This window comes from Hoplias malabaricus, chromosome X2 (genome assembly GCF_029633855.1).
Source record: "Hoplias malabaricus isolate fHopMal1 chromosome X2, fHopMal1.hap1, whole genome shotgun sequence".
Classification (NCBI taxonomy): domain Eukaryota; kingdom Metazoa; phylum Chordata; class Actinopteri; order Characiformes; family Erythrinidae; genus Hoplias; species Hoplias malabaricus.
The window spans coordinates 52,532,591-52,556,796 of NC_089819.1; the positions used below are offsets into that span (position 1 = coordinate 52,532,591).

A 24,206-nucleotide genomic window follows, 5' to 3' on the forward strand; every position below is an offset into this window, starting at 1 on the left:
CACCCTTCTTTAAACCCTGTCCTTAAAAGATGCATGTTTTCTCTTTGGCAGAAAAACTACAGCTCTACACTGCGAGGCGTTCCCTCGATGCTGCGGAACGGCTCTCTCGCTGACCATGACACATTGACGAGGCGTAACTCTCTGATGCCGAGGCTGCGGCCGGATTTGTCTCAGTCCCGCGAGCAGCAGGAGAGCCCTACCGATCGTTTCTTACAGGACTGGCTCTCTCGGCCGGCCGACCCACAGAGTCTGATTCTGCCTCAGCTCCTGCCCTCGCACCTCCCTTTCTGGAAGCTGTACTTCCTTCGCTGGGTTCCTGAGGCTCGTATCCCCCACGGTGGATCTGTAACCACGTTCCACAAGCTCTCAGTGCTGGCTGATGAAATAGAAATGCTCCAGAACCAGCTGAGGCAGTACAAAGGAGGAGGAACTCCAGCCCTAACCCCCAGTGACCCTCAGACAGAGCCCAGCAGAATGTACTTTAAAGCAGGTTCACCTTGTGAGTTGTCTTCTACTCCTCCAGAGTACCTCAGCTCATCCTTCCCTTTCTCCCCCGTGGGGAACCTGTGTCGCCGCAGCATCCTGGGAACCCCTCTCACAAAGTTTCTCAACGGAGCCAAAATCTGGCTGTCTACTGAGACACTGGCCAATGACAGTCTCTGAAATCACGACAGGAGAATTGCAGGTGCCCATGGTACAAAACAGCCAGGGAACGCTGACCCCAACCAACTCAGAGAAAGCCAAACATTTGGTTGATGTGCCATAGCTGTGGTCAAGGATTTTGTGCAGTGACTGCTTTTGTTGAGGGGATATAAATCTGTTTAGATTACACTTAACCAAAATCACTCTGAAGTCCAGTACTGGGGACCCTGTGTAGGGCATGGACTGGGTTTCAGAACCACTGATCTAGTGTAAATACACTGTAATTTTAAAAAGTAGCGGTGGGTACAACAGTGGGAAGTCAAATTGCTGCATGCACAGAAGAGTAGAGTCTTTTTCCAGGCCACTCTAGTGTCTCTGCTGTCATCTCCTTCATTCACATTGTTCTCAAATATGTCCCTCATTTACCTTGTTTTGAATTGCTTTCTCTTTTCACGTTGCTTTTTTTTTTTGTTTATCAGTTTACTTCAAACATGTCGGGACAATGTTCTAGGACATTGTGTATGGGGAGATCTTTCTAGATTATAAGTGACCACAACACCCACTGTACACGCAACAGCTAGGGCACACCAACCCTCTGTTTGGGTTTAGTCGGAGAACGCTGGTCAGTCTTTAAGGAGTCGGAGTGTCTGGACTATTAAAAAGGACAGTGTAAATTGTAGCTTGCCTGTGGGTGAGGCCATGGTGGTGAATTGTTGTGCAAGGGTGGACAAAGACTGAATATTTGGGTCTGTCTTGGGCTGCTACAGTTTTATTTACTAAAGTCTGTTGTCCAGGCTTAAAAATGTGTCCACTCATGCACTGTATTTTATTTTGTGTGTTTTTGTTTTTTTTTTGTTGCACAAGGTTTTCTGTATGGGTGAATCCGTACATTAATTTTCTGATGTTTGATATCGTTTCACCTTTTCTAAGCTGCCAATACTGCCCCCCCCCCCTGTCCTGGGTTGTTTGGAGGTATGACAATATCATAAGGAAAGTAGGACTGTAATTAAATCTGTGGTTGAAAATCTTTTTAACACATTTTACTTTTAGCGTGTATAGTAATAGAGTATATAGTTCTATAGACATTTCAAAGGGCCTTCTGGAAAGGCCTGACTAGCTTTGTTATGAATAAGTAATAACCAAAATTGTGAATTATGTGGGAAATGTCAGGGATTCCCCACACTAACCCAAAATGCAGGTAATAACTGTGCACCCTCAGTGATCTCTGACGCAGGCTGGACCTGTCTGATAGAACCCTGCTGTTGTCCGTCAGCCGGTTGACTGGGTGCAGCAGAGGAGTGCACAGTAATCCTGACAGGCACATAGTGAATAAACATTATAATAGTTTAGTTTAGAAATTAGAGATTTTAGATAAAGGGTTCTATTGGTAAAATATAGCACTTGTTTCTTCCTAGTTTTGTTAAAGGGCCCATATCATGAACAAATTATTATATATTTTTTTTAAATGTATTGATGGGGGTGTATATATAAATACCTTTTTAAAGAGTCACACCAGTGGCCTTTAGCTCCTTCTACTTTCTCCTGGCTTCTCCAAGATTGTGGGTTCATTTATGGCAGTGGTTGTGACTTAGTCATGAGCAGTGCAGTTTTGGAGGTGGGACGGGGCACTTCCACGCATCCAGTGCCTGCAGACAGAGCAGTTATGGGTAGACCCAGTGCCTGCAGACAGAGCAGTTATGGGTAGACCCAGTGCCTGCAGACAGAGCAGTTATGGGTAGACCCAGTGCCTGCAGACAGAGCAGTTATGGGTAGACCCAGTGCCTGCAGGCAGAGCAGTTATGGGTAGACCCAGTGCCTGCAGACAGAGCAGTTATGGGTAGACCCAGTGCCCGCAGACGGGGCAGTTATAGACATATCTAGTGCCTGCAGATGGGGCAGTTACAGATGTATCTAGTGACTGCAGATGGGGCAGTTGAATATATATCCAATTAATGGAAGACAAAGATGTTTGGTTTTCTTTAGCCGTGCCCCTTGGACCACTGACGTTACGGCACAACACCACACGAGCTACATGGAGAGTTCTTTCAGGGATCAGCTGGAGCAGAGAAATGACTCATCTATAATGAGATTAACTTCCAGATCATATTTTTCATCATCTTTTTTTGGCTTAATCCACTTCACGGTCGCTGTAGATCATATTTTTTGTTACAAATTCTTAAATATTGCTGGCATTACTCTAAAATGTCTGTCCCCAGTTCATAAAACCCACAGATACAAAAAAAGCTGCCACATTCTTAACTTCTAAGTTAATGCAGCTCCTATTTTTCCATGTTTTTGGAACATATCCGTTGGTGGTATATCATGAAATTTTACCACAGTGAAAATGATAATTTTATACATATATCCCCCTATGAGGCACACTACAGGACAGCCAGTCAGGAAGATTGGTTACATATTCTTAAATATTTAAAGGCACAGCATCTACATTAGTCTTTTTAATCTCTAGGGATGTATAGAGGTTAAAATGGTCATATAAAGATATATTGAATGTTTTTGGTACATAAACCACATCTCAGGGGAGAGCTACAAGAAAGATTCAGGATATGGGCCCTTTTTAAAACCCTCGCTTCTTTTGAACTGGACTGTTGTCCTGATTTTCAGATTCGTAGCCTTCTATAGAAACGTTTACTGAAGCCCTTTGAGTTTGGATTTGGTTGAGCACATATTTGACAGAACTGTATTAATTTTCTTTTAGTTTATTTTTTATTTGAATTAAGGTACTGTTTCTTTGCCCATTAATGAGTTACGAAGTGGTTTGTGTGATTCTTGTGATTACAACTAATGCAGTGCACTCAATGGTGTTGAGAGGATGATGGTTGGTTGAGCTTGATTTTTCAACATGTTTTGAGTAGTATTTTTTTTTTCCTTCACAAAACAGCTGATCAATTGTTCAGATATGCAAACGTGGCTGAGACAGGGTTATTGGCTTTAATCCTCTGTGCCTTGCTTTCCTGAGATCATGACGTTGACGTCCAAGGACCTGTTCTCATCTTTCCGGCTGTAAACCATGCTAAGCAAAGCCTTAAGAGTTTTCCAGTTCTCTCGTCCGAGGCTAAACTCCTAACACCATTCCAAAGCTCTGAATGGAAGCCATATCTGGAAAGGTGTGTGTGTGTGTGTTACAGGCTTTTTTGGAGGGGCTTTGACAGGCTTCTGAAGGGCTTTGCGTTAACTCCTTGAAGGCTTTTCCAACTCTATGGAGCCTGGAGCCACTGTGTAAGATGTGTTGCTTCTGATTCAATTTGTTGCTAATAAAAAGGAAAGACTCAAGGTTGATTTATTTATATATATTTTTTTCAGGTTTTACTGCCCTGTGAAATCAGATGGAACAGCTGCTGTGCTTCAATGGTTTAGCTCCCTCTTCTGACCAGTTAATGCAACAGTTTAAAGCCAGTGGTTATTAAACCTAGTCTCTTTTCAGTGCTCTGGGGCCTTGAGCTCTTTATGTCCCTGTTGGTCACCATTCAACAATATCACAAAAGTGTGTATTTTAAAGAGGGCTTCAGATTTAAGGATAAGAATTGAGACAGGCCTGAAATCTAACTAAACCAAGCAGGTTGCTATAACACTAATAAAAACAACAGTAATTGTGCTTTCTTTTTAATGATAAAATGAGCTTAGTTTATTTAAAGCAGCTGTGTTTTTCTCTGCATTCAGCTCTCAGAAATATCACTGTACTGTCCACTCTGAAGAAATTGTTTTTGAGCTACGTCTAGAGTACAGAAGAAGCCCACAGCTCATTACTGTGGAACATATAAACCATTTAAAAAGCAGCTGATTATTGTTTAAAGGAAAAAAAATAATGGACAAAATCTACAAGCTGATTTTCTTTAAATATGAACATTTTAATATAAATGACAAGACATTGTAAAGACAAGCATTAAGCAATGGCAGTTATTGTTAAAGTAAAACTATACACAATATTTGACAACTTCACAGTGAACCCTACAGCTTCAACTTGCTGCCAGAAACCTCTTTCTGCTTCTTCTTCTTGCCGCTTTGGTCTTTGTTGCCCTTGATCTGGCTCTTGACTTGGTCCTGAAGTTGAGAGAAGAAGGACTGGGAAGAACGCAGAGCCTTGTCCATGCCATCATCCTGTCGCAAGTAAAACAGAGGACATATCAGCAAAAAAAAAAAGGTATGGCTCAGTGAGAGGTAGAGGCATGGAGCTGAATTCAAGGGTTCGTCGGCTGTAGATCAGAGTTGAGCTAAAGAAAACATGGTTAAACATTGAGTGAATGACAGGCTCTTTCCCCCTCTCATACTAAGGGTGTTAATGATATGACATTTTTTTTATTTAAAAGAAGGGGAAGGAAAGAAGGAAGATAAAATCTAGTAGAGAATCTTGCAACAGACTGTAACCACCTCATATCATTACAAAACATTTAGACATAAAATTACTGCTGACCATTTTATACACACAGGTAGGTTATGGGACTACACTGATGCTGTGGTGACCATAAAACCATGTATTGAACCAACCACTGACCGTAAGAATCTTGGCTTGGCCTCCTTTAGTAAGTTTCCTGAGAGTCTCTGCAACAGCGGCTTTGGACTTTTTCGACTTCTCTCCTCCATTCACAGCTTCTTTCAGCTTCCTGCTCTTTTCACGCTCTTGAATCTTCAGCCTCTTCAGTTTCTTCTTCTTGCGTCTCTCGCGCTTCTTGTCAGTGGTTGTCTTCTCAGTGTCCCCGAGAATATCACCAGCTTTGTTCTTCTCCTGAAGGAAAGGAATGTTACACACCAAAACAGAAGTTGGTTTTCAGACAGAGCTGAAATAATAATTTGCTCGTTTCAGTTCTGTTTACATTTTAAGAAGATCACTATTCAGATGATTTGCTCAAAGTAACAAGAAGCAACAACAGATCAGACCTTAATCTCCTCTGGAGCCAGGAGAGTGGCGTTGCTGGCGTTGACTGGCGCCACCTCTTCCATCGTGATTGAGGGCAGGTTAGAGACCACTTTAACCTCAGGAATGTGCTACACAGACGAGAACATGGAATAACCAGTGAATGATAAGAACCATTTAAGTGCCAGTCGGGATCGTAATCAGCTCAAGTCAAAGTTCCACAGACTTACAGGCTTCGGTGTGAAGTGGAAGTTGGAGAGAGCGTCCAATTTGAGGAAGAGCAAGTCCATGAACTTCTGAATCTCCACATGAGCTGGATTCTCCTCTTCTTTTGTCTTTTCCTAAATTTCAGAGAAATAAAGCAGTGGAAATAAATGTTTGTGGACATAAAAAGGTATGGGAGCATTTTCTCCACCTGCTATGAACTACTTTTGTCCCCCAAACAGCAGCTAACACACTATCACTGCACAGCTCGACTCTCTTAGAGAGAAAAAACCCCAGGTTCTGATTGATATGCCAACTAACAGACACTCATGTTGGCTGCGAATCTGCTACCGCTGACTGGAAAGAGGGGCCGTCCTACATCCTGGATAGGACCAATGGTCTTAGAGCACTGCACCTCACAGGAGCACCATTTTGTCTTCTGGCTGAATCGTAAGGGGATCATTTAAACGTATATTATTTGAATGTGAAAATGAAACTTCCTTCAACCTTTCTCCTCCTCACCTGGGTCTGTTTGAGATACTCCTGCTCATAGACCTCAGCCAGGCTCAGCTTGCTCTTTTCGTGGTCCAGAGTTAACCTCTTCTTGTACTCGAACACTTCTTCCTTGGGTTTCTCCTTCCTCACGACATCATCCCACGCCTAATAACACAATAATAACAACAATCCAGTGTCGTCGAGTACCACAGAACCTGCTGCCCATGAACGCTTCACTGTTCACAAAGAAGAAACTACACAAACCTGGTCTTTAATCCTCTGTTTGATGATCTCTTCGATGTTCAGAGTGGTCTCCTCTGTGACTGCAGGAGCTTCAGACAGAAAACAAATTGAGATGTACCAAATAATCTGTTTAGATTTTTAGAAATTAATATTTACTCTATAATGTTCACTACACTGCACTCTGCTAGAACACTAAATATATTTAAAAAACATAACAGTTCACTTCTGTATGTGCAGCATATTTAAAAATGTAATTATGTAAATGTAACTGAAAAGCACTGATGATATTTGAGACGCTGAATCGTTCTCTAAAGAATAATAACAGCCAAATTGTGGTGCTGAGCTAGCTCCTCGTTAGAGATGGATAATAAATCTAGACATTCATCAGCAAGTGTCCCTCTAAAGCACAGTCAGAACAGAGATATGCCTCACCGCCCCGCGTGGCCTGGTCAAACGCCACGTCCTCCTCCAGCATGCTGTTCTCTGGCCGAGTCTGAGCGGTCACTTCTCCGCTCAGCTGCCAGGGTTTCTCCGCTAGAGCTGACTTCTCCAGCTCCTCAATCTTCTGAGACATCTGGGTGACAACACAACATTTAACACCGTTACACCACTGCTCAGACGTTCGTTTAAATGATACGTTCATTTCATTTACATCAAATTGCTTTAAGTCACAGGTTAGGGTCCACAGAGCAGCCCCTCCCCCCACCATCACTGCAGAAAAGGACTGACTGCTTCTTTATTAAGTTTAAAAGAATATATAGACTGCAATTGTTGATTCAGACTCCAGCAGTACGTCTGTAGACAGAGCTGTAGTTTATTCTAAAAAGACTGAGAAAACACTGCAGCGGAGATGAACAACTCTCGCCCTGGAGTGCTGGAGCCCAGCAAAGTTTGGTGTTTCCCCTGAGGAGATTAATCGTGTGTTTGAGCTGGAAAATCACCACACCGTGCTCGACAGCGGCCCACCAGGAGTCATGCACCCCCTGCGTTACAGGATCAAGACTGTAGCTGGAATTAAAGTAATATCTAGAATATTGTGGGCTTTTTATTTCAAACGTGGAGCTAATTTATGAGGACAGCTGTGGCCTAAAGATTAGAGAAGCTGGACGGGCCAAAAAGTGGGGTCTTGGGGTCTCCTCCTAACCCACAACTGCTTCCTGGGCTACTCACTGACACTGAATGTTCAAAACATTGTTGATAATGAAAACCTCTTCAAATGTGTAGTTTACAATATTTATGTCAATAGAGTTGATTTAATACTGAATAAAAGAACAAAGAATCTAGTAGACACTGTTTTCCAAAGCTGATATTAAAGTTATGTTCTACAGATCTGTGTGAAAGAAGGTGCTGGAGAGGATTCCACCAAATCTGAAACATACCTTCTCCTGTCTTTTCTCAAACGCCGACTTGGGCTGGGCTTTATCTGCGGGTTTAGACTTTCCTCCCAAAATGTCCTCCACATCCTCCCCTTCCTCGTCACTGTCACTGGGGAGGTCAAAGGTCACTTTCCGTAGAGCGTCTCTGGCTTTCTGCCCCTCAGCATCGGAATCAGCTCTATACACACACACACACACACACACAGCTCAGCAACACTCCTCTAAAAAAGACAATAATATCCTCAAGACTCAAGTGGGGGATAAAGTCTCCTACTCCAAATCTGGACTCTCTTCATCCAGGTCTTCCTCGTCCTCCTCATCATCCTCCTCCTCCTCTCCGGCTTCCTCCTCCTCCTCAGCCGCCGACTCGTCTTCCTCATCTGGCTCACGCTCAGCTGTGTCTTCATCCATGAAATAGTCTTTGTATTTTATTTCTCTGGAGCTTTTGGTCTGAAAATACACACAACATAGTTACAGAGCAAAGAGCACTGAAGTTATTCTGTTTTTGAGCATTTCGCCTCAAACTCTCGATGAGTGTTTACATCGCAGTGAGGAAACTATTTACAATTATACACAAATTCTAAAGCTTTTCTGTGTAAAATATAATTGAGACTGACATTTTAAACATCTCTGACTCCAGCACAGACTCGACGATCACAGTGGCCTCACCTTCTTATTCCTCTTTGACGTGACTGGTTTGTCGAAGGTCAGCTCCTCGTCCTCATCCGACGGCAGCTCCTGAAAGTAGTCTATCTGCTCTCCGACGCCCTCCTTCCCTTCTCTCTTGTCCATATCGTCCAGAAACGACTCCATTTCAGACAGTTTGAAAAACTTATCGTCCACCTCTGACACAGTTCTAGATTTAGGGACGCTTGGAGCCGCTTTCCTCCGATTCTTGGCTTGCTTTTCAAACTTATCCACATCGAAATCGATATCCGAGTCCTGCTCGGAAAAGTCCTCCTCCTCAGCCGCTTTTGCCTTGGGCTTGAGTCTGTCTACTCTGTCGTCATCACCATCATCATTGTCATCCTCTTCCTCCTCATCCTCGTTTTCTTTCTCCTCGTCTTCCTCTTCCAAATCCTCGTTATCATCCTCCTCGTCACCATCTCCATCTTCTTCTTCTTCTTCTTGGTCTAATAAAAGACTAAATGTGTCATCTTTAACCACCTGCCCCACTGCCTCCTGGAAATGCTCGAGTACAGAGTAGTTCTGTAACTCCAGCTCCTGCCAGATCTGCTCCTCATCAAAGTTCTCCACCACCAGCTGCTCCAGGGGACTGCCCTTACTGCCGGTCAGCTCCTGGGCCTTGTGCAGGTCGTACAGGGTCTTTGTGAGTGACTTTAAGTCTGTTGCTAAAGCATCCTGCACTCTGTAAGAATAAGTGAAAAGGAAAGACACACATGAACCCACCGGCTGAAACATCATTGTATCATTAACTATATTCTCTCTCTCTCTATCTCTCACACACACACACACACACACAAAGAGAAATATTGAGCTGAGGCCAAAATGGAATATTTTTCACTGATGCACTGTATCAATAGCTCAATCAACAGCTGAAATTATTTTTAAAAAGAAATATGAATTTGTTCATTAAAAATTACATTGCCCCCAACATTAATGCTCATTAAGCCACTGATCTTTAGCATAGGTCTAATTTTACTTAAACAGAGAGAGAGTAAGAAAGAATCAGTCAGAGGTCCTCTTGAACACTTCTGCCTTGTTCATGGTTGTGATAATCAGTGAAGTGAAATACACAGAGAGGTTATAAGCAGTGTGCTGCACTGTGCCTCGCTGGAGGTCCAGACCTCAGGTACAGTCCACGTTAACAGCTTTACTCTCCACACACTGCGGCCCATAAATAAGCCGCATGGTCGGATAGTACGATTTTAAAGACCGGTTAGAATGGTTCCTCTCACCGTAGAAACTGTTCCGGCTGCGCGGTGCTCTTCTCTAAAATCCTTAAACACGTTTCCAGCGTGTGCGCCGCCATCGCTGCTCACGCTACAGGCGTCCGAGTACCCAACGAGTCAACTCTTTTGAACCGGCTCTTTTTAGTGAATCAGTCTAGCCGATTTACCAGTCACAACTGAATCAAACCAGAGCCGATTGGCTTTTTCGCAATGCTTAAAAAATCTTTCATGTGCTCAGCTAAAACTCCCGAAGAAAAATAACATATAACACTGATTAAAATGGATATTAAAATAATGCTATGTATCTGACAGTGTACAATGTGTAAAGCACAAGCTGTTAAATGCTAGCTACAGTTTATAAAACAATGTATTTTAGTTTTTGTCAGTTTTATTCTTTGTAACAGCGAGCAATAAAATTGTGGGACATTTAATGGGAGCAGAATAAAGAATATGTTGTTGTAAAAATTATGTTAATGAGTTAATATATTGTCGAATCAGGGTTTGATACAAATGAGTCGTTTGAATAAACGGTTCGCTAAACTGAATCAAACGTCCCGTCTGTATCGCTGTCCGTGTGAAAACGTTCCCTTTGAAACAGTCCGTTCCACAACATATATTTATTAACATGTATATTTATTAACGTTTAAAATTTAACATTTCAAATACAATACAATTCAAATAAATTTCTCATTGTTTTTAATCAAATTTTAATCAAAATAGTTGTGTAATTATTATATTTACTGAATTCATCGAAGGTCAGTTATTTCTTGAAATAAAAGTCTTTTATTATGAAAACATAAAAATGGCTGCGTCCATGCTGAAGGTTGCAGGTAAATAATGTGAATTTTATGTCTGTGTTAAATCGAGCCTTTGGCGAGTGTAGTGTTTACATATATTGCTCATCTCAGTCTGACATTTTAAGTAATTGCCCGTTGATTTGCAGTTATTACTATACACCCATCAACCACAACAGTTAAAGACAATTCTTCATTTCTGCCCTTAATCTCCACTCTCTCAGCTCCTGACCACAGAGGAACACTGTGCTCTTTTACAGATACAGACGTTTGTTCAACTGTTTATTTGAGCCTTAATAAACTGTGCTACACGGGGTAACAAAATAGGCAAAGGAACTAATAATAATTGTACATTTTCAAATTAATCCTGTATGGTCAGTGGAGATGATAAATGGACAATGTGTGAAGAGATAAAATCATTGTAAAGTTATGGTTAAATATTCATTAATATACAAAATATTCAACACAGTTATCCACATGTTCAGCAGTAATAACTTGATTGATGTGTGAACCTAAATGTGGATTGCGTTTTGACAAAGCCTCTATTTAAAGGATCATTCCACAATTTTATTTTTATTTTTTTAGAATTTCTGAGGTGTAAACAAACCTGAGTGTTCTTTCCAGTACTGGTGCTATTTTATTAAATCTCCACAACCGGCAGTAAACCAGTTTATATGTGGAGTGTTGATAATGATAAATAATGCCACTTTAAACATTTTTTTCACTGGCAAATTTTAGTCCCTGTCCCTCCCTCATGTATCTTTATGTTGTGAATGGAGTTAAAAAAAATAAATTTCAGGCCTAAATCTCCTGTCATCTGTTGAACTCAACATTTTATACATCAAGTGTTACATTCAATGAGAACAGTGTCATCACTTCCTTCTTCATTTTTGATGTCACTGTTTTATTGAAGGCGAGCTCCTGATGGCTCTTTCCTTCACTCTTGTCCATGTCTTTCAGAAATGCCTACTTTTCTGAGAGTTTGAAAAACGTATCAGGAAACTTATTGTTATAACATCAAATGTAAGCACTTTAGAGCTTTTAGAGGCATTGCAGTTTCCAGACGTCACCACCACTGTGAGCAACATTGACTCCGCAAGTTTCCATTGCGCAAAACATTTCACATTATGCCCCTATGAATAACTTTGTTTGCATTTGTATGTTAATAAATAAATAAATAACAATCAATATTAGCATTACTTAATGATGAAAGTGCTCTTAGACAGGTCCTAGCACACATCAGCAAACTAAATTATTCACCAAACCTTTTTAGAAAATAAAGAGAGAAATTAGCCAGTACAGCTTTCGATGTGATGAGAAGAACCATCCCACTGAGCACTAAATACAGACATTTAGTCTGAGGCATTTTTGCTGAGGATAGAAATACGCCTCTGGAAACACTTGCTTTTAAATATACAGAAACATTGCTCTCTAGACTTCAGACTCTTTGAAATACTCGTGTTTGCACTCTTTTGCAGTGACGGGTCTCTCAAGATGTGCTCAGCAGTGTTCCCCAGCTCTGAGGATGTTCTCCTCGTCTTCAACCCTAAGGCAGGGTGTCCCCTCAGCCTTGTGGAAGCTGGGGAGGCTGAACCACGTGGCCATCGCTGTTCCTGATCTGCAGAAAGCCACAACTCTGTACCGAGATGTGCTCGGAGCTCAGGTGAGCGACGCTGTGCCTTTACCTGAGCATGGTGTTTATACAGTGTTCGTGGAGCTGGGAAACACAAAACTGGAGCTTTTACATCCTCTGGGTGAGAAAAGTCCCATTGCAAGCTTCCTGCAGAAGAACAAATCCGGAGGCATGCACCACATCTGCATCGAGGTGAGGACAGTGTTAAAAAGAGAAATGAAATAGAAATGGTACCACCAATGCTTTCTGTCTGTTCTCATTTATGAAACCCTCAAGCAGAATATCACAATCCGTATTGTAAAGCTGATAATTATCAGTACTGTGTGTCATAACAGTATATTTTGCCATAGAGCAAACCCTAGTGTAATCTTTAATTGATATTTGACAGAATGCACACCTCCAAGATCACATTAGCGTCTAATACAGTTTGCATTGTACTGTATTGCAATGTGTTTATAACATTGTTCATCCCTTTATCAAACTCCTGGCTGTAGGTTGATGACATAAACGCAGCGATAGAGGATTTGAAGGCAAAAAAAATCAGACTTCTCTCTCCAGAGCCGAGAATAGGAGCTCATGGAAAACCAGTGATGTTTCTCCACCCTAAAGACTGTGATGGTGTTCTGGTGGAAATAGAGCAAGCATAGAGTGTACACACACACACACACACCCACTGTAAGCTAATTCTGAAGTAGATAATCACAATAAAGTGAAGGTTACTGTAACAGATGCAAAAGAAACTGACAATGAATATTTTCCCTTTGTTCTTTCACAGAGTGTGTGATGGTGTGATTTGTTCTGTAGCAGCTTTCCATACCTAGGCTGAATAAATTAAGTGCTGACATTAACAGCATATTAAAAGACAAACTCTAACAAGCAGATTCAGGGGGAATGAGTGTATTTGAATAATATTAAAAATGACTTAATAATATGTGGGATACAGGATGACCATTGAGTTTCAGTTAAAGATGTACTTCACAAATTGTAAAAGAAATGAATAAATGTGATAAAACCCGAAGTAATTAAACTTTTATTCTGGTTTAAATTAAGAGTTTACTTAAGTTGATGAAGATAATATTATGTTTCTGTACTGTCTTCTAATAATCCGTTATGTTATTGTTATTAAATGTGTTGTTTTCAGTGAGTGGTTTATTTATTTTTTTTTTTTTCGGTCGACAATCGCATTAATTTCTTTCACAGTTTTCATTTTAAATCCTCCTATATAAATACATCCACAGCGTTCCCTCCTCACAGCACTGAGTTAAAAACCCTCCCAGGCAGAGAGTGTTGGTGAAAGGTGAAGGCCTTGGCATCCTGCTGTGGCCAGACTTTAGCTTCTCTCTCCTCCAAATGAGAGAGTATTAATGAGAAAGGACTTGGACCATCTCCATCTCTCCGCTGTCTACCCGTCTGAGTCTCCCGACTTAAATCCGCTTCCTCTTGGACACAGCTGGAGGAGGGAGATTAGAGCCGTGTTTGTGGGCTGCCAGTTTCCTCTCTGTGTGGTCTCTGAGGTCCCGTCTGAAGTTTGCGCTGTTGCTGGAATAAAAAGGGTCTGTTTTGCAGCTTTAAGCCGTGTTTGACATTTGGATTCTTTTGGCAAGTCCGAGACGGAGAAAACGCTCTGGAATCCTGACTCAGCTCTCGCTAAGACCTTTTTAGAAATTCTCTAAAACTTTACGCCGGTCTGACCTTTGATCCGGCACTTTTCACTTCAGTTACTTCTGAGTATGTCTGAGATGTAATGAATAATGCACAATTCCTGCATTTATTTTCATGGAAAATAATATATGGATTATATTAAAGTGCAGCATGGTGGCGCTGCAGGTCGTGTCAGTGCCACACAGATCCAGGTTCTTGAGGTCCTGGGTTCAAACCTCCTCAGGTCACTGTCTGTGAAGAGTTTGGTGTGTTCTCTCTGTGTCTGCATGGGTGTCCTCCAGGTGCTCAGACAACTTCTCAATGTCCAGAAACACAATAGTAGGTGGATTGATTGTGTGGCACTGTCCACAGTTGTGAGTGTGAGTGAATGGGTGAGTGTTTGACACTATCTACACATGTGTGTGAGTGACTGGGTGTGTGTGTACATGAAATTATCCTCAGGTGTGAGTGTGAGTTGATGGACTGCTGCCAGTGTCCAGTTCATAATATTTCAATATATTGTAATTCATGTAAAGTCTAAGGGTGGCACGGTGGCGCAGCAGGTTAGTGTCGCAGTCACACAGCTCCAGGGACCTGGAGGTTGTGGGTTCGATTCCTGCTCTGGGTGACTGTCTGTGAGGAGTTGGTGTGTTCTCCCTGTGTCCACGTGGGTTTCCTCCGGGTGCTCCGGTTTCCTCCCACAGTCCAAAAACACACGTTGGTAGGTGGATTGGCGACTCAAAAGTGTCCGTAGGTGTGTGTGTGTGTGTGTCTGTGTTGCCCTGTGAAGGACTGGTGCCCCCTCCAGGGTGTATTCCTTCCTTGCGCCCAATGATTCCAGGTAGGCTCTGGACCCACCACGACCCTGAATTGGAGCGCTTACAGATAATGAATGAATGAATGAATGTAAAGTCTCAGCCCATAAAATGACAACAATGAACATAAACACAGTTTCCTTCTCAGCTTAAAGAAACAAATCATAGTGAATCTCCTGAACATCTGAAGGAGATGTGAGTGGAAATACAAACTCCTCTAAGTAGGAATTATCATTAGATCTTATAAAGAAAACAGATTCAATCCAATAATCAAAGCGCAAGAAGAGTTTGTATAAAATTACAAGAACTAAAGTCCTACAGACCCCAGCAAGAGCTTAAACTTGTCGTGTTCCTTAAAGAAATCGTAAAATCAAAACTGCATTAATCTTTATGTAAGAATAGTTGGACAGTAATGAGGTTGTTTTCATTGTCCCAGGGGTGATGGGCTTAATTTCACTGACTCTAAGCGGCCTGTCCACTGTTATCCGCAGCGGTTCTGGCTGTATTGATTTCTCTGGAGCTGCAAGAGAGGATTTTGCTCATTTCGACTGAACTAAAGTGGCGTGAATAAGAGATTGGTGAGCAGTAATGCAGGAATATGCTAACAGCTCGTCCTAATCTTATTAGTCACACTGTTTCTGTAGATACTCCGTCTACTGTGTGTCGATTGCTTTCTTTTCTCTGTTGATCTTTATCAGTAACATCTCTTTTTGTGCTGCAGCTGGCAAACTGCACCACAACGGCTATTTCCTTGGGTCATTGTCTGCTGTGGCCAAATTAATTGGCGTTTTAAGGCCTGCTCATATTCTGAATGGTGTGAGCCTGAGTATAGTGTCTGTCATATATTTAAGAATGTGAGACTGTATATAGTGAGGCTGCAGGTTTTGACATACTCTAACCATAGTCTTAATTTGCAGTCAGAATTTCTTCTCATTATTTGCACTCTATTTTGTCTACAGCAGCTTTGGTGGTGTTTTTCTTTTTTAGCTCCTGTCCGCAAATAGATTGGTAATTGCTCTTCCGGGAAAGCTTTAAAGACTGAAACGTTGAGAATTTTCATTTAAATACTAAGTTATAAGTGAGGCCAGGCGTTGCTGCTGGATGATTAGTCCTGGATCACAAACGCCACTGTAACTCATCCCAAAGGTATTGAAAAGTGCTCCATGACACCAGAGGCTTTCAGTTCTAACTGTACCTTGACGGTACCTGCCTTACTACATAGTGCTGTTTATACAGCAACGTCTTCACTGAAAAACTTGAGACTGTTAGTCTATAAGGATACTGAACATGCGTATCATGTCTGCTGTGTGGCAGAGATGTTTCTGCTGTTCTGCGGGGATTGGCATTGCACACCTGAAGGGTTAATTTGCCCATCCAACCGCAGTGGCAAAAGACCTCTTTAGTCACACCTGTGGATAATGTCACACTCACACAGTTGCTCACTGTGGGCTATTTCCCACATCCAATCCATCTTTGAACATGTGTTTGGACTGTGGGGGCAGAACCGGAGAACTCAGAGAAAACCTATACAGACACAGGGAGAACACATCACACTCCTCACAACTGAGTATGACCTGAAGGGACGCTGCATTCCATAAACCCTGGACCCTTTGAGTCTCCAATCCACCTACCAATGTGTGTTTTTGGAGCGTGAGAGGAAACGGGAGCACCCGGAGGAAACCCACACAGACACAAGGAGAACACACCACACTCCTCACAGACAGTCACCCGGAGGAAACCCACACAGACACAGAGGGAGAACACCACACTCCTCACAGACAATCACCCGGAGGAAACCCACGCAGACACAGGGAGAAAACACCACACTCCTCACAGACAATCACCTGGAGGAAACCCACACAGACACAGGGAGAACACACCACACTCCTCACAGACAGTCACCCGGAGCAGGACTCAAACTGCGACACTGCCTGCTGCGCCACTGTTCCGCCCATAATTCACATTATACAACATACAAATCCTGCAAAAACAGCATTATTCCAATTTCTGAGCCCCTTCCCTCGTACTCTGAGCATCTCATTAATGCCTGACTGTAAACTTGTGTTTACTATGAAAAAAAAAAGAATGGATCTACAGCTATTACTCTTAGGTCTATATTTCTCTGTAGATAATTTGTGTTTCTAATGAGGCTGAAATCTAATGGGTCTGGATTTGTATTCACCCTGCGTCACATAGCCTAATGTTTCCAGTCGGATGCTGCCAATGGCAGGAGAAGATTATCTGCTTGATGACAAGTTGGTGCAGATCTCTTGTTTGGTTATGTAATGCCATTTAGTGACTGTGATCTTTCACTGAGGCCCAGTGCGGGATGCATTAGAGTAAATTAGGAGCGTACAGACCATGCCCTGGTAATTATTTAGCTCTGTTTATCTGCCCTTGCTTATAAATAAAACTGCCCCCTTACATGACTGGTGTGAGTCATTATGGATAAAAAAAAAAAGTAATGGGACACTGCCCTGAACTTTTAGAGCGGGGCTGATCACAAACCCGTCGCTGTGGGGTTTTGACAAGCGGCAGAAATTATAATTAAATGCAGGATTTCTGGAGGAAGCCAAGCACACTTGTGTTTTGAGCCTCATTAATTTAATGATTAATAATAGATGTGAACAGAATAGAAACTGCCGCCTGTGTGTGTCACACCGCCCCTTCTGTCTCTATCTTACTCTCTGGCTAACGAGCGGGAAAACATTACTGAAAGAACACTGCATCCTCAACACGTCTTAAAATCAATAGCATCATTTAGACTCCAGGCTGAATCTGTCTGTTTTAAAATCGAGATCTCCGTCAGATCTGCTACTGTAGTGTACAACTCAGTGCAGAGATGCCTTTTATTTATGCTACAATGAGAGGAAGCTTTGGGAAGATAGAAGTAGATGAAGTTCAGTTTGAAATCTTAATTTGCACGCTCACTTTCTTAATGTTACATAATGAAGCTTAATTTCACTGAGTAGTTTCAGACGTTAGTTTTGTATCAGACACAAAAATTGATAAGTGAAGTTGTTCAATGACTTTCTCTTTTCTCTTTCTCTTTTCTCCTTCTCTTTTCTCTATTTCTGTAATTCATTTAAAACCACAATTTTGTATTAAACAGAGTAAAGTGTCAAATCACCTTCACAGTGGAATGATTAAAAGTAACATGCGTGAAAAATAATGTACTAATTTCCTTCCTGCTCCACACCTGCAGTAGCTCTGCGCCCCCCACTTTGAGAAACACTGGATTAGAGGATGGTCAAAATGTGACTCCATCACTTTTTCAAAATATCTTCATAATTCAGCCACAGACCGAACAAAATACTGTAACAAAAATAAGAACAAGAACAAGAACAAAACAAATACAGACATTTTATTTCAAAATGTATTTTTAAAAGACTTTACAATATATTTTACATACATTTCCTTCCCTGCTGTGTCTATACATTCCTCAGGTGGAATTAAGTGTGTTAAACAGACAACCAGCAAAGAGCTCCACGCCTCTGAAAGTAAAATAATAAAGTAATAACTTTGTAAACAATTTATTTGTTAGAAACCAGAGATAATGAAGACAATTCATTCATTGATTTGCATCAACTTCCTCACTTGGGGCTAGGACCCAGAAGACTGTGACTGTCTGTGAGGAGTGTGGTGTGTTCTCCCTGTGTCTGCGTGGGTGTCCTCCGGGTGACTGTCTGTGAGGAGTGTGGTGTGTTCTCCCTGTGTCTGCGTGGGTTTCCTCCGGGTGACTGTCTGTGAGGAGTGTGGTGTGTTCTCCCTGTGTCTGCGTGGGTTTCCTCCGGGTGACTGTCTGTGAGGAGTGTGGTGTGTTCTCCCTGTGTCTGCGTGGGTTTCCTCCGGGTGACTGTCTGTGAAGAGTGTGGTGTGTTCTCTCTGTGTCTGCGTGGGTTTCCTCCGGGTGATTGTCTGTGAGGAGTGTGGTGTGTTCTCCCTGTGTCTGTGTGGGTTTCCTCCGGGTGACTGTCTGTGAGGAGTGTGGTGTGTTCTCCCTGTGTCCGCGTGGGTTTCCTCCAGGTGACTGTCTGTGAGGAGTGTGGTGTGTTCTCTCTGTGTCTGTGTGGGTTTCCTCCGTGTGACTGTCTGTGAGGAGTGTAGTGTGTTCTCCCTGTGTCTGCGTGGGTTTCCTCCGGGTGACTGTCTGTGAGGAGTGTGGTGTGTTCTCCCTGTGTCTGCGTGGGTTTCCTCCGGGTGACTGTCTGTGAGGAGTGTGGTGTGTTCTCCCTGTGTCTGCGTGGGTTTCCTCCGGGTGACTGTCTGTGAGGAGTGTGGTGTGTTCTCCCTGTGTCTGCGTGGGTTTCCTCCGGGTGACTGTCTGTGAGGAGTGTGGTGTGTTCTCTCTGTGTCTGCGTGGGTTTCCTCCGAGTGACTGTCTGTGAGGCGTGTGATGTGTTCTCTCGGTGTCTGCGTGGGTTTCCTCAGGGTGCTCTGGTTTCTTCCCACGCTCCAAAAACACACGTTGGTAGGTGGATTGGTGACTTAAAAGTGTCTGTAGGTGTGAGTGAGTGAGTGTGTTGCCCTGTGAAGGACTGGCGCCCCCTCCAGGGTGTGTTCCCACCTTGCGCCCAATGATTCCTGGTAGGCTCTGGACCCACCGTAACCCTGAACTGGATAAGCACTTACAGATAATGAATGAACTGAATAGTAAATCCAGGACAGGCTCCATTAATCAGTGAATAAATATTTCTGAAGCCTTAATAAATGTGCTCCATTTGTTAGATTTTGAATCTGTAAGTGTCCTGCAGCGAAGCTCTGGGTTCAAGTGAATATAAAACACTTTAAATCTTCTGTGAGTAAAATTCCTTTAAGATATTAACTTACTTTTAGACGTCCCTGGTAGACCATCAGGTCTTACTCCTGGTAGTGGTGCCACCGCAGGATCCAGTAAGAAGTTTTAAAGCACTGCCTTAACAGCATCAGACGACTCTTTCCAAAAGGACCTTGCAATTGCATCCATTCTGTTTCTCCAGAATGAACTAATGCAGTTTTGCCTCTGTTCGTCTCTGGCATTAAGAAATGAATATAGACTTTTACTAGCCACATTGGGCCACACTGTGCTGTTATATTTCATGAGTATTACTATCAGCTGAAGCACACAGGTTTAATGCTGAATGTAGGACATTGCAGTGAAGATCTGAGGATGAATAAAGTAGAAATAAGTGTAGACTGACCATTTTGGCAAGCAACAGTCCACTGCTGCCTTTCTCAAAACTTAATTAATAACTATGAATAAACTAATTTTATACCATTTATAAACTCTTCATGAGCCTGGTGTTATGTTGAAGTAGTGGCATTTAATATTATTATTATTATTATTATTATTATTATTATTATTATTATTATTATTATTATTATTATCAGCCTCTCCATTAGTTCAGTGTTTTGAATGTGAATGTAGCACTTTTTTTTCTGTTATTCACGTTCTGGGGCCTCCCTCTCCGCCCGTTTTCCGTCAAACCACGCCCTCCAGCACTTTGATTGGCTCATAATACCTTTTCTCCGAGCACTCCCGCTGAAGCCCCTCCCACTTTGCTTTACTCGTTCTAGAACGGCAAGTGCGTTGTGAATTATGGAGCTGGAAGGGGCGTGGCTTTGTCCTTCGGGCTGCAGCTCAGGGAGATGGAAAACGGGGGCGTGGCTTCAGCCTGCTAGAACGCGGTGGGAGCTGCCGCCTATTCTACACAGGCGAGTTCCTTTATGAGTTTGAACTAGTAGCCAATTAGAGCGCAAGGGGGCGGGGCTTTCCGCAATACGGGTGGAGTCGAACATACGCCTCTTTTCAGAGCACATCGTAGGGAGCAGCAGAAGCGAGAGAAGCGGCGTCTCCTCCTTAAACAACGCGGAGAGGGTTTTATCTCGAGATCTCCATCAGCGACGACGTCCACACAGGTACCGCTCTCTTCGTCGGTGTCCAGATTAACCCTTTAATTCGCTTCGTAGCGTCAGCGTGGCAGTGTAGAGTGAGATTGGCGAGGCTTTTCTTCATCTATCAAATGCAGCAGGGGTTAGTCACACACTGGACCAGCCACACACCGGGGTTCATGTGTTGACTTGTTTATTGCGGATAAACTAGCTATTCATTTAAAGCCAGTACTTATTAGAAATGATGGTTATCCAGTTCGGCGTGGCGTTCCGTGGGATGCTCTCAATTTGCTTTACACCGCCGTTCAAACCATTTCAATACGCTGTAAACACAGGCTCCTGGTGCTGGGGCAGTTGTTACATTCAGGTGACTTTCTAGTATCATTTACAAAGGGCTGCTCCACTTTAACTGTTGAGTTACTGGCTCTGATTTGCCATGACTAAAGTAACCCCCTCTGAAACCACAGTGATGCTTTAGAAGCTTAAAGGAGGAATTGATGAAATTGAAATAAAATTAAAGAATAAAAAAAAACAAGCAGTGATCTACAGAGTGCATGCTTTCCAGTCATTTCTCCTGTTACAGACCACACAGGATCAGCTAGTGCGGCAGTATCAGTGTATGTCAGATGAAGGTTGGATGCTTTCTGTTGCTTGTGAGTAATATCTGCTCCCGTCATGGGACTAATGTTAATCAGCGGGCTCCTGACTCCCAACAGCAGCGCCTGAGCCACGCGTGGCTTTGTGATTTAAATAATGACAGCTGAAATATATGCAGCTTGAACGCAGCCTTTGCAATCTTTTGGGAACTGTGCAGGCTTTCGGTCACGAAAATGAGATGCTGTGTGGACCGCACCTTCCATCCACCTCTGTGTGAGAAGGAGGAGAGCAACAGAGAGTCAGCACCTCACTGTGGGATCTCTGTACTTCAGCAGGTTTAGGAAAAGTGGATGATAAATGTATCTATTTAATGGCTGAAAAAATAGAGGAGGAAAAATGTTGGAGAGAGTGAATAAACACGGCCAGAGGGAAGAGAGAGAGAGAGAGAGAGAGAGAGAGAGAGAGAGAGACAGAGAGAGAGGGAGGAAGGAAAAGTGGCCTTAGAGAAACAGAGAAGTAGGAAAGGTGACAACAACATGGAGAGAATAGATGCCCTTCTTCTGATGCCTGAGAGCAGGAAACTCAGGAGAAAAAAAAAAACATGGCCAGAGAAATAGAGAATAAGAAACGAGTGCTAGACAGAAAGAAAAGCAGGAAGGAGGGAAAGAGAAAGAAAGAAAGGAAGCATGAAAGCAGAGGGGAAGTGGAAGTTACAGAGAGAGAGATGCGAATGAGAGTGATGTAAACCTACATGCTGCTGGAACATTATCCCGCAGGGTGGATCTGTCTCCACGACAGCGACCTGCTGTTAACTTGGACATGCTACTGCCCCCGCATCCCCCCACCCCCCGACCAAAAAAAAAAAAAATCCCCAAACCCTGTAACTCCACCCCATCCAAGCATCCTCCTCCCTCAGAGCCCTCGTTACTGCGACTCCAGAGCTGAAGGACAAACACAGCGTCACATGAGCGTGCTGAAGTGTTATTCATGCACCAGTAGGAGAATTTTAAATTGCACTCTTGTGAGGGGGGTGGAGAGAGAAAGAGAGAGAGAGAGAGAGAGAGAGAGAGAGAGAGAGAGGGAATGGAAGATGCAAAGGAGAGTGTGGAGAGAGAATGCAAATTATAGTGGAAGAACATAAAGAGAGAGGGGGGTGAGAGAAGGGCAGAATGAGAGAAAAAGCAATAAAGATTGAAGATTGAGGGACATAGCTGGAGGGAGAGAGAAAGGAAAAACAAGAAAACACATAATAAAGTGCAGGGTACAGATAGAAAGTGAGAAGACAGTGTAAGAGAGGAAACAAGTGATTGTAAGAAAGGGAACAGTAATGATGGATAGAAAGAGCAGTGGAGGGAAATGTGTATGGAGAAGGAAATAGAGAAAACAAAAGGAAGAGGGAGAGAAAAAAATGCAAAGAAAAGGGGAGGGAGAATGGAACTTGAGGATGATGAAAATGATCAAATAAAGGCAGAGAAAGTGGGAAAGAGAAAAGGAGGGAGAGAGAGAGAAAAAGAGCAAGAAAGTGGGAGGAAAGATTAACAGAAAGAAAGAACAAGAAATTAACAAGAGGAAAGCAGAAGAAAGAAAAAGTGATGGTAAAAGAGGGAGAACAGGGAGAAAAGGCTGGGAAAAAGAGAGGTGGAGAGAAAAGAGTAAAGAGCAGAGAGAGGGAGAAACAGAGAAAGCAAGAAAGTGGGAATGAGATGGAGGGAGGCAGGAAAGATTAACAGAAAGAAAGAACAAGAAATGAACGAGAGGAAAGCAGAAGAGAGAAAAGGTGATGGTAAAAGAGGGAGAACAGGGAGAAAAGGCTGGGAAAAAGAGAGGTGGAGAGAAAAGAATAAAGAGCAAAGAGAGAGAGAGAGAGAGAGAGAGAGTGTCAGCTGGTGTTACCTGCTGCAGGCTTCAGCAAAATGGTCTTTTGGTTTTCTGCACTGTAAATGAAAAAGCCAGAGCTGCAGTGCATTTCCTGAAGCTTTCCTTCAGATCTCACAGATGGAGCGGGGACAGAATGTACGCTGTACACACAAATAGTATCCAGACGCCACTCTAATCCACACCCCATGATTAGGGAGATGTCCAGATAAAAGTGATGTCCATTATTTTAATCTGATTCACTTTTTTCTAAAATTCAGAGAGTGTCCCTCTCCATTTGCTGCTCTCCAATCTGTTAGAGATGGAACAAGTTCAGGTGTTTATACCCAGCCCTGGCCCGGTAAATGACAAAGAAGCTAATGTCTTGGGCCAAAATGGCTCTGGCGTTCTCTTTGACTGAGCCACAGCTGAAAAACCACATCTGGAGGTGCCAGGATGGTAGAGAGACCTCTGAAGGTTGAAAAGCATGAAAAGGGTTTAGGATTTTGTTCTATTCCTGCTCCATAAGTAGGTGAAATTGACTTATTTCTGCTGTTTCGGATGTGCTACTTAATGTAAACACAGACCCAAGGTGTAGCAAAACAAATCAGCTCAATTACTAATGAGTTTCTGAGGCAATTTAAACAGTGAACAAAAATGTAGCTTCAACCGTGAACAACATACAGTCGGCTTCTTACTGAAACACACCGTTCCACCTTAAAAGACGTTCCATTCAATACCTCTGGGATGAGCTGGAGCGGGGTTTGTGATCCAGAACTAATCACCCAACGTCAGTACCTGACTCATTGATATTCTTGTGGCTGTATGCAATCAAATCCTCAACAGCAGTGTTCCCACATCTAATTTAAAGCCTTCTTGCAGAAGTAGAGGCTGCTATACTGGTGCAAAGGGCTGACCATGTCCCTGTTAATACCCTTGAATTCTTAAGAAATGTGGAGTGAGCAGGTGTCTGCAAACGTTTGGGCAGCGCATATCCTTTTCTGAGGAGTCCAGCTGTGCTCCGATGCTGAAAGCCCTGGAGATGTGTGGCCACTCTTTTAGCTCTGGGCTGCAGTTCTGTGCAGGAGCTGATAATGCATGTGTGTTTTTTGCCCCCCTCAGAGAAGAGCTGCTATCCCCCAGCTGGGTGTCTTGTGAGAGTGTACGTGATTGGACACTGCTATTTAGGTCACATTTTCAGTCTGTGCTGCTGTTAGACTTCACGTCATGCGATGCTTTATGATTTGACAAATTTGTT

General features: G+C 42.8%; 4 protein-coding genes across 7 annotated transcripts in view; 3 read left to right on the forward strand and 1 right to left on the reverse strand.

Moving 5' to 3' along the window:
• LOC136676658 (myotubularin-related protein 10-like) overlaps positions 1 to 3,925 on the forward strand; it is a 33,470-nt gene extending 29,545 nt beyond the window's left edge. For both annotated transcript variants that reach the window (XM_066653803.1, XM_066653802.1), the window contains exon 17: positions 52 to 3,925. In XM_066653803.1, coding sequence (XP_066509900.1) covers positions 52 to 663 — 612 coding nt within the window. In that variant the 3' untranslated portion in view covers positions 664 to 3,925. The remainder of the gene's footprint in view (positions 1 to 51) is intronic.
• A 603-nt stretch (positions 3,926 to 4,528) lies between these two features.
• On the reverse strand, positions 4,529 to 9,910 carry LOC136676861 (U3 small nucleolar ribonucleoprotein protein MPP10-like). Its single transcript, XM_066654128.1, has 11 exons — positions 9,750 to 9,910; positions 8,500 to 9,199; positions 8,105 to 8,280; positions 7,834 to 8,008; positions 6,887 to 7,028; positions 6,476 to 6,543; positions 6,239 to 6,376; positions 5,743 to 5,853; positions 5,536 to 5,643; positions 5,153 to 5,383; positions 4,529 to 4,758 (listed from the first exon to the last, which is right to left on the reverse strand). Exons 1-11 carry the CDS (start codon positions 9,821 to 9,823, stop codon positions 4,609 to 4,611), a joined length of 2,073 nt encoding a protein of 690 aa, XP_066510225.1. The 5' UTR covers positions 9,824 to 9,910; the 3' UTR covers positions 4,529 to 4,608.
• Positions 9,911 to 10,527: 617 nt separating this feature from the next.
• LOC136677318 (methylmalonyl-CoA epimerase, mitochondrial-like) lies at positions 10,528 to 13,273 on the forward strand. The gene is made up of 3 exons (XM_066654832.1): positions 10,528 to 10,573; positions 12,016 to 12,362; positions 12,665 to 13,273. The coding sequence occupies exons 1-3, from the start codon at positions 10,546 to 10,548 to the stop codon at positions 12,815 to 12,817; spliced, it is 528 nt and encodes a 175-aa protein (XP_066510929.1). The 5' UTR covers positions 10,528 to 10,545; the 3' UTR covers positions 12,818 to 13,273.
• A 7,157-nt stretch (positions 13,274 to 20,430) lies between these two features.
• Positions 20,431 to 24,206, forward strand: part of LOC136677141 (amyloid-beta A4 precursor protein-binding family A member 2-like) — a 120,028-nt gene continuing 116,252 nt past the window's right edge. For all 3 annotated transcript variants that reach the window (XM_066654568.1, XM_066654569.1, XM_066654570.1), the window contains exon 1: positions 20,431 to 20,524. The gene's annotated coding sequence lies outside the window, so the exon portion shown is untranslated. The remainder of the gene's footprint in view (positions 20,525 to 24,206) is intronic.

Bases quoted from the DNA above. Each gene is read 5' to 3' on its own strand.
- LOC136676861 (XM_066654128.1), bottom strand. From the start codon at position 9,823: ATGGCGGCGCACACGCTGGAAACGTGTTTAAGGATTTTAGAGAAGAGC. The intron at 6,377-6,475 runs GTTTGTGTAGTT...TTGTGTTATTAG, and splicing joins AACAGAGGATTAAAGACCAG to GCGTGGGATGATGTCGTGAG. The intron at 4,759-5,152 runs GTCAGTGGTTGG...TACTTGCGACAG, and splicing joins GCCAAGCCAAGATTCTTACG to GATGATGGCATGGACAAGGC.
- LOC136677318 (XM_066654832.1), top strand. From the start codon at position 10,546: ATGGCTGCGTCCATGCTGAAGGTTGCAG. The intron at 10,574-12,015 runs GTAAATAATGTG...ACTCTTTTGCAG, and splicing joins GTCCATGCTGAAGGTTGCAG to TGACGGGTCTCTCAAGATGT. The intron at 12,363-12,664 runs GTGAGGACAGTG...TCCTGGCTGTAG, and splicing joins TGCACCACATCTGCATCGAG to GTTGATGACATAAACGCAGC.